This window comes from Eimeria acervulina, genomic scaffold (assembly GCF_000499425.1).
Source record: "Eimeria acervulina Houghton genomic scaffold, Eah_scaff205, whole genome shotgun sequence".
NCBI classification, from domain to species: domain Eukaryota; phylum Apicomplexa; class Conoidasida; order Eucoccidiorida; family Eimeriidae; genus Eimeria; species Eimeria acervulina.
Window position 1 is genome coordinate 16,128 of NW_013550053.1, and position 10,615 is coordinate 26,742.

At 55.8% G+C, this 10,615-nt stretch overlaps 1 protein-coding gene across 1 annotated transcript; it reads left to right on the forward strand.

The window, feature by feature from the left end:
• Nucleotides 1-205: 205 nt before the first annotated feature.
• EAH_00025290 (hypothetical protein, conserved) lies at nt 206-9,726 on the forward strand (the record flags this gene model as incomplete). Its single annotated transcript, XM_013396644.1, has 9 exons — nt 206-2,572; nt 3,116-3,843; nt 3,994-5,752; nt 6,348-6,359; nt 6,495-6,559; nt 7,114-7,156; nt 7,614-8,713; nt 8,883-9,405; nt 9,583-9,726. The coding sequence occupies 9 exons, from the start codon at nt 206-208 to the stop codon at nt 9,724-9,726; spliced, it is 6,741 nt and encodes a 2,246-aa protein (XP_013252098.1).
• Between the last annotated feature and the right edge of the window lie 889 nt (nt 9,727-10,615).

Below are 10,615 nucleotides of genomic sequence, written 5' to 3' on the forward strand. Positions count from 1 at the left end.
CAGCTACGGCAGCAGCAGCAGCTACAGCAGCTGACTCGCTAGTAGCACCAGTAGCAACAGTTCCGCACGCAGCAGCAAAGCCTGCAGCAGCACCAGCAGCAGTAGCATCAGCCGTTGCATAGGGAAAAACCGTAGCAGCAGCAGCGGGAAGAGCAACAGTAGCAGCAGAAGTAGCAGCAGCAGCAACAGCAGCAGCAGCAGCGATATGGACCGGGGCGCCGGCGCTGGTGGCCGCTGGGGAGTCGAGGCGAAGCAAGAATCTGAGGCAGCAGCAGCAGCAGCAGCAGCAGCAGCAGCAGCAGAAGTATCCGTAGCAGCGGGAGCGGCATCAAGGCCCTCAAGCACCAAGCGAAGAGACACAGCAGCAGCAGCAGCTGCTGCTGCTGCATCTGTTGCGGTGGCAGCAGCAGATATGTCTCCGCGTGCTGCTGTGAGGACCACCCCAAGGCGCCGTCGTCCCCTCCGCAGCAGCAGCAGTGCAGCAGCAGCAGCAGCAACAGCAGCACCTGCTGCAGCACCAGCCGAACCTAGGGAATCCTTAGCAGCCAAAGCTTCCCGCCACAGCGCCGTCGGTTCAGCAGCAGCAGGAGCAGCAGCAACAGCAGGAGCAGCGTCACTGGCGCATCAACACTGCAGCAGGGCAGCACGAACAAGACAGCAGCATCAACAGCAGCAGCAGCAGCAGCAGCAGCAGCAGCAGGAACAGAACGGCTTCGACCCCACAGAGGTGGTGTACTGTGCGCTGCTTTCAGGGGCAGAGGATCCTGCTGCTTCTCCTCTTTCGGGTGTAGAGGCAGCAAAGCAGCAGCAGCAGCAACAGCAGTCTCCTGCTGCAGCAGATGCAGCAGCTGCTGCTTCAGGCGCAGCAGCACCTGCTGCTGCTGTTGCTGCATTGAGGAGACACGACTTTCCGCAGCAGCTGCCAGCGTCGTCTCCGGAGGGAGCAGCAAAAGCTTCTGCTGCTGCTACTGCTGCTGCTGCTGCTCCGCATGGCTGCAGCAGCAGCAACAGCAGCAGCAGCAGCAGCAGATGGGAGTTTAGGGCAGCTACTATTCGCTGCCGCGCTACTGCAGCAGAAGGGACAGCAGCAGAAGGGACAGCAGCAGCAGCACCTGCAGCAGCAGAAGCAGCAGTTGCTGTAACAGCAGAAAGTAATGGAGCCACTTCAGCAGGAAGGACGGCGGTAGCTCGCCCCTCTGCTGCTGCTGCTGCTGCTGCAGCAGCAGCAGGACGGAAGCGTCTTGCTGCTGCTGCCTCTCGTTCCAGTCGTACTAAAAGAACCCGAAGGCAACAGTTGTTGCAGCAGCAGCAAGCACAGGGCTCAGCTGCTGCTGCTGCTACTGCAGCAGCTGCAGTTCCTGCTGCTGCTGCTACGTTTGGTGTTGAGGCAGCAGCTGCTGCTGCTGCTGCAGAGGACAGCCAGACAGGAACCCCTACAGCAGGCTCAGCAACGGCGTCAGCAGCAGCAGCAACAGCAGCGGCAGCAGCGCCACCTGCTGCTGCTGACGAGCTGCACTTGGGAGATAGTTCAGCAAATCCCCTCAGCAGCAGCAGCAGCAGCAGCAGCAGCAGCAACGGCAACGGCGGGAGCAGCAGGAGTCGCCGTGCTGCGGCAGTTGCTGCTGCTGCTGCGCTGCAATCCTGTATTCGGAAGCAAAGAGTGGCACCCAACAAAAGCAGCAGCAGCAGCAGCAGCAGCTGTGAACAGAGCAGCAGCAACAGCAGCAGCAACAGCAGCAGCAGTTCGGCTGTGGGGACTGCTTCTCATGTGAGCAGCGCGAGTAGCAGCAGCAGCAGTTCTGCTCTTGCATGTTCACCTGCGTGCACAGCAGCAGCAACTGCTTCAGCGGCAGCAGCAGCAGCTGCTGCTGCTGTTGCTGCTTCTGCTGCTGCAGTGCCGCGCAGCGTTGCTGCCGTTGATGCAGTAAGTTTGCTGCAGCGGCTGTGGGTGCGCCCCGTTCTGCTGTATGCGGAGACTCTTAACCCTCTGCTGCTGCCATCAAGAGACAGCTTTGCTGCTGCTTACTCTCTAGTGCAGCAGCTAGCCGAGACAGAGGAGACAGCATTTCAGGTGTATTGTCTCTTTCGGATATCTTTAGCAGAGTGGGCAGCAAAGCAGCTGCGCCTTATCGTGCAGCAGCAGCAGCAACAGCAGCAGCAGCAGCACGGAGGGGGCATCGCCACAAGGACTGCTGCTGCAGCAGCTGCTCCACCAACAGCAGCTGCAGCAGCAACAGCTTCTCCTGCAGGTACAGCGGCATCAGCAACTGCAGCAGCAAACCGATGCTGCTGCGGAGACTGCAAGTGGGCAGTCAAGGGAAGCAGCAAAAGCAGCAACAGCAGCAGCTGCTGCTGCTCCGATGAGGCCGCTGCCCCTGCTGCTGCTGCTGCTGAGGCCCCGCGGCCCCGCTGTTTACGGTGTACAGGCAAGCAGCAGCAACAGCAGCAGCAGTGGGTACAGCAGCAGGCGTTGCTGCATCAGCCATTGCTGCATGCGCATGCGCACCGTTTGCAGCAGCAGCAACAGCAGCAGCAGCAGCAACAACAACAACACCAACAAGAGCAGCAGTCTGTACGGGATGAGGGTGTGCTTTGTAGCTGCAGCATATGCGGCAGTTTGCTGCTGCAGCGGCTGCTGCGCTGCTGGGAGGTGTATGGATATCTGGTGCACTGGCTTATTCGAGGGTTTTGTTATTTAGACCGCTTCTTTACCTGCAGAAGAAAGGAGATAGGGGAGACACCTAATCTGCTGCTCTGCTCCTTAGCTGTCTTCCAGACATGCGTAGGCCTCCTCCTGCTGCTGCTGTAGCTGGTGCTGCTGCTGTCGCTGCTGCTGCTGCTGTTGTTGTTGCTGTTGTTGCTGTAGCTGCTGCTGCTGCTGTAGCTGGTGTAGCTGCTGCTTGGGTTATTGGTGTTGCGGCGATGCTCTTGGTATTCCTGGTGCTGCTGCAGTTGCAGCTGCTGCTGTTGCTGCTGCTGCAGCTGTTGCTGCTGCTCTTGCTGCTGTTACGGTTGATGGGTGTGCTTGCAGTGCCGCTGCTGTGCTTTTGCTGCTGCTGTACGTTGGCTTTTGTTGATTTGCTGCTGCTGCTTCTGCTGCTGTTGTTGATTTCAGGTGTATGCGCATCTCCACAAGAGAGCGGTTGAGGCCCTTGCTGCGGCAGTTGCTGGCTACAGGGAGCAGCTGCAGCAGCCGCAGCAGCAGCAGCAGCAGCAAGGCATCGATCCTGCTGCATTTCGGAGACTGATGCTGATGCTTTGCTGCTTGGGGGAGCCTCATGTTGCTGCTCTGGAGTCGACTCCAGCAGCAGCAGCAACCCCAGCAGCAGCAGCAACAGCAGCAGCAGCAGAAGGCGCAGTGTCTGATAAGGGGGTGACACAGCAAACAGCAGACGGCAAGAACCCCAGCAGCAAAAGCAGCAGCATCAGCAGCAGCAGCACCAACAGCAGCAGCACCAACACCAGCAGCACCAACAACAACAGCAGCAGCAGCAGCAGGACGGCACGGATAATACAGTGGCGGCTGCTGTCTTCATCGCACATGGGCGATACCTCTGCTGGGACTGCTGCAGCACGGCAGCAGCAGCAAACTGCTGCTGCGCTGCTGCAGCAGCAGCAACAGCATTCACCTGTGCTTCTGATGCAGCAGGCAGCAGCACAAAGGTGGCACGGCCAAATCATGGGGGAGCAGCAGCAGGTTGTGGAGCTGCAGCAGCAGCAGCAGCAGCAACAGCAACAGCAGCAACACCACCATCTGCAGCCGCCGCAACAGCTGCAGCAGCAGCAACAGATGCAGCAGCAGCAACACCAACCAACGGGCAGATTCTTTGACGACCTGCAGCAGTAAGAGCGGCTGCTGCCGCTGCTGCTGCTGCTGCTGCTGCTGCTGCGCATTTTGTTGTTGCTGCTGTTTCTTCGCTAGATGCGTCTGTGGCTTATTGTGAATGCAATATTGCTGTTGCTGTTGCTGCTGCTGTTGGGGTGTATCTGCAGCTTTATGTTGACTGAATCCGAGAGCTACTACTGCAGCAAATCCAAAGAGTGGCTGCTTCGGGACCTTGCTGCTGCACCTCCTGATGCGCAGCAGCAGCTGCTGCAGCTGCTGCAGTCTGGAGACAAGCAGCAGCAGCAGCAGCAACAGCAGCGAATCGACTTCACCGCTGCAGCAGAATGTGCTGCAGCAGCAGCAGCAGCAGCAGACCAACTGCAACAGGGAGGACATCTCCAGAGGAAGTGCTGGTTACGTGCTTGCTGCGACTCTCCAGCAGCAGCCGAAGCAGCAGCAGCGCGAGCAGCAGCATCTCCAGCAGCAGCAGCAGCAGACGATGATGAAGGGATGGTGTCTGTATCTGTTTACTGCAGCTGCGGCAGCAGCACATCGTGTGCAGGCCCCTCCATCTCGCAGCAGCAGCAGCAGCAGCAGCAGCAGCAGCACGTGAGGCATCTGAAGCTGCGTGCTTCAGAGGCGCGTTTGCTGCGTCGTCTGCAGCAGCAGCAGCAGCAGGAAGGGGGCCTCAGCAGCAGCAGCTATACGGAGCGGGTGCATGCGCTGCTGCAGCGGGAGCAGCAGATATTTCAGATTGCTGCTCTCTGGCCTCGACTGCAGCAAAGCCTGCTGCAGAAAGCGACAAAGGTAATGATTGTTGAGTGTCTGCATTTTGTTATGTGCGGGCCTGGGGGTCTGGCAGATTTGCTGCAGCAGCTAGCATTTATAAGCGACTTGCATGCGGCTCCCTACCTGCAGCAGCAGCAGCAGCAGCAGCAGTTGATGCAGCAGCAACAAGAGCAGCAGCAGCAGCAACAGCAACAACACGGCGAGGAAACAGGCTGGGATGCTGGGGGACATGGAGTCTGGGAGTGCAGCAGCAGCAGCAACAATGGCAGCAGCAGCAGCAGCAGCAGCAGCTTCCCCAGTGCAAGTACCTTGAACTTCCGGCCTTCAAGCAGCAGCATCAACAGCAGCAGCCGTAACAGCAACATCAACAGCAACACCAACAGCAGCACCAACAGCAGCAGCAGCAGCAGCAGCGATGGTGGGGCGATCGATTTGTGTTTGCTGCTGAGGGAGAGGAGGCTGCTGCTGCACTCCGTGTGGCGTTTGCTGCGGCTGTATAAACCAACGCAGCAGCGGCAGCAGAGACCAGGAGATCTGGTGTCTGCTCTTGTTAGGGAGTCTGTCGTCGCCAGAGTGCTGCAGATTACAGAGCCTCTCCGCACTTCTGCTGCTGCTGCTGCTGCAGGTGCAGGTCCTGCTGCAGGAGGGGCTGCAGGTGGTGCGGCAGCAGCAGGTTCACATGAGGGACCCCTCGGGCATACCGCTGCTGCTGCTGCAGCAGCAGCAACAGCAGCAGCTGCTGCTGCTGAGCAGCCGCAAACACCTGCTGCGGTCGACGCTCCTGAAAGTCCTGCTGCAGTAACTCGACGCGTCACTCGCAGCAGCCGCAGCAGCAGCAGCAACAGCAGCAACAGCAGCAGCACGAGCAGCAGCAAGGTGGAGCAGCAGCAGCGGGAGTTTCTGAATGTTCGCGGCAAAGGGCGGAGCACTCTGCGTGTTTGCTGCTCAAAGAAGCAGCAGCAGCAGCAGCAGCAGCAGCAACAGCAGCAGCAGCAGCAGCAGCAGCAGCAGCAGGACTGGCTGCTGGGGCCTGAGGGGGTGGCTTGCAGGCGGCTGCTCGACTTCCACGAGGAAGTGGGGCGGCTGCTGGAGACAGTTTTTAAAGGAGACAGCCGCATGCAAGAGACAGTGCGGATGGTGCGTTGTTCTTCTTCTCTTTTCTTCTTCTCTTTTCTTCTGTCTACTTCTCTATTTCTTTTCTTGTCTCCTTTCTTTTGTCTCCTTTCTGTTGTCTCCTTTCTCTGTGGCTTTTCTCTGTCTCTTTTGTCTGTCTCTTTTCTCTGTCTCTTTTCTCTGTCTCTTGTCTCTATTTCTTTTCTGTGTCTCCTCTCTCATTTCTCTGTCTCTTTTGTCTGTCTCCCTTCCGTTGTCTCCTTTCTGTCTCTTTTCTCTGTCTCTTTTCTGTCTCTCTTTTCTTTGTCTCTTTTCTCTGTCTCCTGTTTGTTGTCTGTCTCTCCTTTTGTCTTTCTCTGTCTCCTTTTGCCTCTGTCTGTTTTATTTCTGTCTGTCTCTGTCTCTCTCTCTGTCTTCTGTTGTCTCTCTCTGTTTCCCTTCTGTCTCTTTATCTGTCTCCTTCTCTGCGGTGTATGCATGCATATATGCGCTGTCTCTTTGTCTTCGTTTTGTATTTATGCATGCATTTATTATTATGCTCTTTCATATGCTGTCTTCGTTGCTCTGCTCTGTCGTGCACTTGAATTAGGGTTTAGGGTTTAGGGTTTAGGGTGTATAGGCAGCTTGGGGAGTGCGTTTTCGGTTGTTTGTTTTCTTCGTGGCGTATTTTATTATTATCTCCCTATATTTAGTTGTCCATGGTTTAGGGTTTAGGGTTTAGGGTCTAGGGTTTAGGGTTTAGGGTTTGGCTGTCCCCTTGCTTCAGGCTATTAGAGACGCCTTAAGCCAGGTGCCCTTCTTACCTGCTGCTCTCTGTCTCTACTGGGATCGGTTCCTGCCGCAGCTGCAGCGATACTCACAAACCAAGAGAGCAGCAGTATGCACGCTTGCTGCTGCTGCTGCTGCTGCTGCTGCTGCTGCAGTTGCTTTTGTTGCTGCCGTTGCTGCTGCTGTTGGTTTCGTTGCTTTCGCTGCTGCTGCTTCTGTTGCTGCTGCTGTTTTTATTGTGCCGCTGTTGCTGAGGGTGCTGCTGCTGTTGGGAGCGATGCTGCTGTTTATGCTGCTGCTGCTGTTACTGTTGCTGCTGCTGGTGTTGCTGCTGATGCTGTTGATGGATGAGGTTGCTGCTGATGGTGCTGCTTCCGCTGCTCCGTCCGCTGCAGCTGCTGCAATTCTTTCTGTTGTTGCTGCTGCCGCTGCTGCTGCCGCTGCAGGCTCACCTTGTTGCGCTGCTGCAGAATATCCCAGATAGAGCTGCCTTCCTCGAAGTCTACAGAGTAAGCCGCTTTGCTGCTGCTGCTGCTGCTGCTGCTGCTGTTGTTGCTGCTGCTGTCGCTGCTGCTGCTGCTGCTTTTCATTGTTTGCTGCCCTGGAGTATGCGTCAGCAACAGCAGCGGGGCGTTTAAAAGCAGCAGCAATCTGAGACTCGTACGTGGCTGCTGCTGCCGCTGTTGCTGCTGCTGCTGTGTTGCGGAAGTATACGAGCAGCAGCAGCAACAGTAGCACACGACGCAGCATTTGCAACAGCTGTATCAGCAACAGCTGGTGCTTGTTGATTTGCTGCTGCTGCAGAGACACTTGGGGGATCGACTGCTGCAGCGAGGGTGTAAAGGAGTGGAGCAGGAGAAGCTCATTGCCGATCTCCTAGAGGTTTGCCGCTGCTGCTGTCGCCGCTGCTGCTGCTGTCGCTGCAGCTGTTGCTGCTGCTGCTGCTGTCGCTGCTGCTGCTGCTGCTGGGCGTTGTGCCTCTGCAACCTCTCTGCCTGTATTTTTATCTATCTCCTCTCCCCCGTTTAGGTCTGAATGTCTTCGCCTGTTCGTTGTCTTGCTGCTGCTGCTGCTATTTCTGTTGCTGCTGTTGCTGCTGCTGCTGTTTGTGCTGCAGCGGCATGCGGGAGTGGATCTGCAGGCGACTGTTCGAATTGCTTCGATGCCCCGCGACGTGGAGGCGAGTGCGCTGCTGTCTCGGGAGTTCCAGCAGCAGCAGCAGCAACAGCAGCAGCAGCTGCAGCAGCAGCAGAGGCAGCAGCAGCAAAAGCAGCAGCAGCAGCGCAAGCAGCAGCAGCAGCAGCAACTCAGCGAACAACACAAACAGCAAAAACACCAAATGTGCAATCGCCATTTGAGGGAGATCATGCAGGCAAACGAGCAGCAGCAGCAACAGCAGCAGCAGCAGCAGCGCAGCAGGACTTCGCAGCGACTGCAGCAGCTGCAGCAGCAGCGTCAGCGTGCGCAGCAGCAACAGGAGCAACAGGAGTTGGAGCAGCAACAAGAGCAGGAACGGCAGGAGCAGCAGCAGCAGCATCAGCAGGAGCAGGATGAGGAGGAGGATGCACAGCAGCAGCAGCAGCTGCAGCAGCAGCAGCAGCAGCAGGAGCTAGAAGAGGACGAGGATCTGCATGAGTTGCTGCGGCTGCCGCAGCAGCAGCAGCAATTCAGCGCCCTCATTCTTCGCTGGAATTGCTGGTCTCTTGAAGAAAGAAGCCGCAGTGCTGCTGCATGCAAGCTGCTGCGACTGCCGCAGCAGCTTGCTGCACCAATGGAAGCCTTCTCTGCATTTTACTGCAGCAAATACTCCTGCAGAGTTCTTCAGTGGCAGCTGCACTGCAGCAGAGTCACCTTCCGCACCTCCCTGTACACTCCAGCTGCTGCTGCAGCAGCTGCAGCAGCAGCTGCTGCTGCTGCGGATGCGGAGGGGGAAACCCAGCAGCAGCAGCAGAACAGACGCGCCAACTTCGGCAGCAGCAGCAGCTTCAGCAGACGCCAGAGCCCACGGCTGCAACCCGTACCTCTTCATCCTTCCCGCAGCAGCAGCAACAGCAGCAGCAGCAGCAGCAGCAAGAATGCCATCAGCAAGCCCAACGGCAGCAACAGCAACTGCGAAAGCAGCAGCAGCAGCAACAGCAGCAGCAACAGATGGCCCCTGTTCACTCTTCTGGAAACAGACCCGTTTGCTGCTTCTATTCTGCTGCTTTTCAACGATGAGTATGCCTGCACCGCTTCTGCTGCTGTTGCTGCTGCTGTCTTTGCTGCTGCTGCGCTGCTGGTGCTACCCTTGTGTTTGTTGCAGCGCCTGCTCGCCCCCGTAACTGGTGCTGCTGCTGCTGCTGCTGGAGTTCTGCTTCTTTTTTGTGTGTTGCTGCATCTGCTGCAGTGCAAGAGCAGCAAGGGGTGTGGGTATGAAGGAGATAATTGCAGAGACCGAAGCCAAGCCTGCTGCTGTCGCTGCTGCGGCAGCAACGCTGCTGCTGCCTCAACCTCTGTTGCTGCTGTTACCCCCAGTGCATAAGCAAGAGGAAGCGGAACAGCAGCAGCAGCAGCAGGAACTGCAGCAACTGCAGCAGCAGCAGCAGCAGCAGCAAGATGATCTTGATGGAGACAGCAGATCCCTGGAGGAGGAGGTCAACGCGAAGCTAGCTGCTGGCTGGTTGCTGCGACTGAACGAGACCTACTGCAGCAGCAACAGCACCAGCAGCAGCAACAGCACCAGCGGCAGCAGCAGCAGCAGCAGCAAGTGGCAGTTCCTTCGCTGCTGCCCTCCCTTATCCCTGCGTGCTATATCAAGACTTAAAGAGACAAAGAAGGAGACACAAACAAACGAAGAAAACACCGATTTACCGCAAACTGCAGCAGACAGAAAACTGCTGCTGGAGGCGGCACTCGTCCGGATCCTAAAAGTATGAATTAGGGTTTAGGGTTTAGGGTTTAGGGTTTAGGGTTGCGCATAGATGCAGAAGCAAGCGGGATAAACAAAAAGCGTTAAGCAGAAACGGCAGTCTCTCTCCTGTCGCTGCTGCTGCTGTTGCTGCTGCTTGATGTTGCTGCTGCTGTTGCTGTTGTTGCTGTTGCTGCAGCGTGAGGGTTCGGCGGAGGAAGCCGCACTTGCTGCAGCAGTTATCGGTCCAGGGAGGGCAGCAGCAGCGGAGCAGCAGCTGCAGCAAGCGATTGCGTCTCTAATAGACAGGGAATTCATTAGGAGAGACAGCAGCAACCCGTAAGGCTTGCTGCTGCTGCTGCTGCAGCTGCTGCTGCTGCTGTTGCTTGTGTTTTAATTGCTGCTGCTGGTGTTTCTGTTGGTGCTGCTGTGAACGGTAATGCTGCTACTGCGGATGCTAGTGCTGCTGCTGCAGCAGTAGCTGCTGCTGATGCTGCTAATGATACTGCTGGCAATGCTTCTGGTGCTGTTATTGCTGCTGCTGCTGTGAATGCTGCTGCTGCTGCTCCTCTTTGCTGTCTGCAGGCTGCTGCTCCACTACGTCCCCTAGCAGACACATAACAGCAGCTGCAGCTGCTGCTGTTGTTGCTGCGGCTGTTGTTGCTGCAGCTGCGGTTGTTGCTGCTGTTGCTGCTGCTGTTGCTGTTGCAGCTGCAGCAGCTACTGCAGCAAGAGCAGCATAGAGTGTGTCTTGAGCTGCACCGGCTGCCTGCAGCAGTAGCAGCAGCAGTATTTTGTTGCAGCAGCAACAACAGCAGCAGCAACAGCAGCAGCAGCAGGTAGGGAACAATTTCTTTTGTCTTCTTTCTTTGGGTTGGAGGAGGAGATGTTTTTAATACATTTTTTATATTCTTCAGCGCATGTATAGAAATATGTTTACATCATTATATAATATATATAATATATATAGATATAAGATATAGATAAATAGATATATATATATATATATATGTATATAAAGATATATAGATATAGATATATAGATATATAGATATAGATATATAGATATAGATATAAATATATAGATATACAGATATATAGATATATAGATATATAGATATAGATAGATATAGATATAGTTATAATAGATATATAGATATATAGATATATATAGTATGGTATATGCACTATTATGCATGTAGATCAGCAGCAGCAGCACGAGCAGCAGCAGC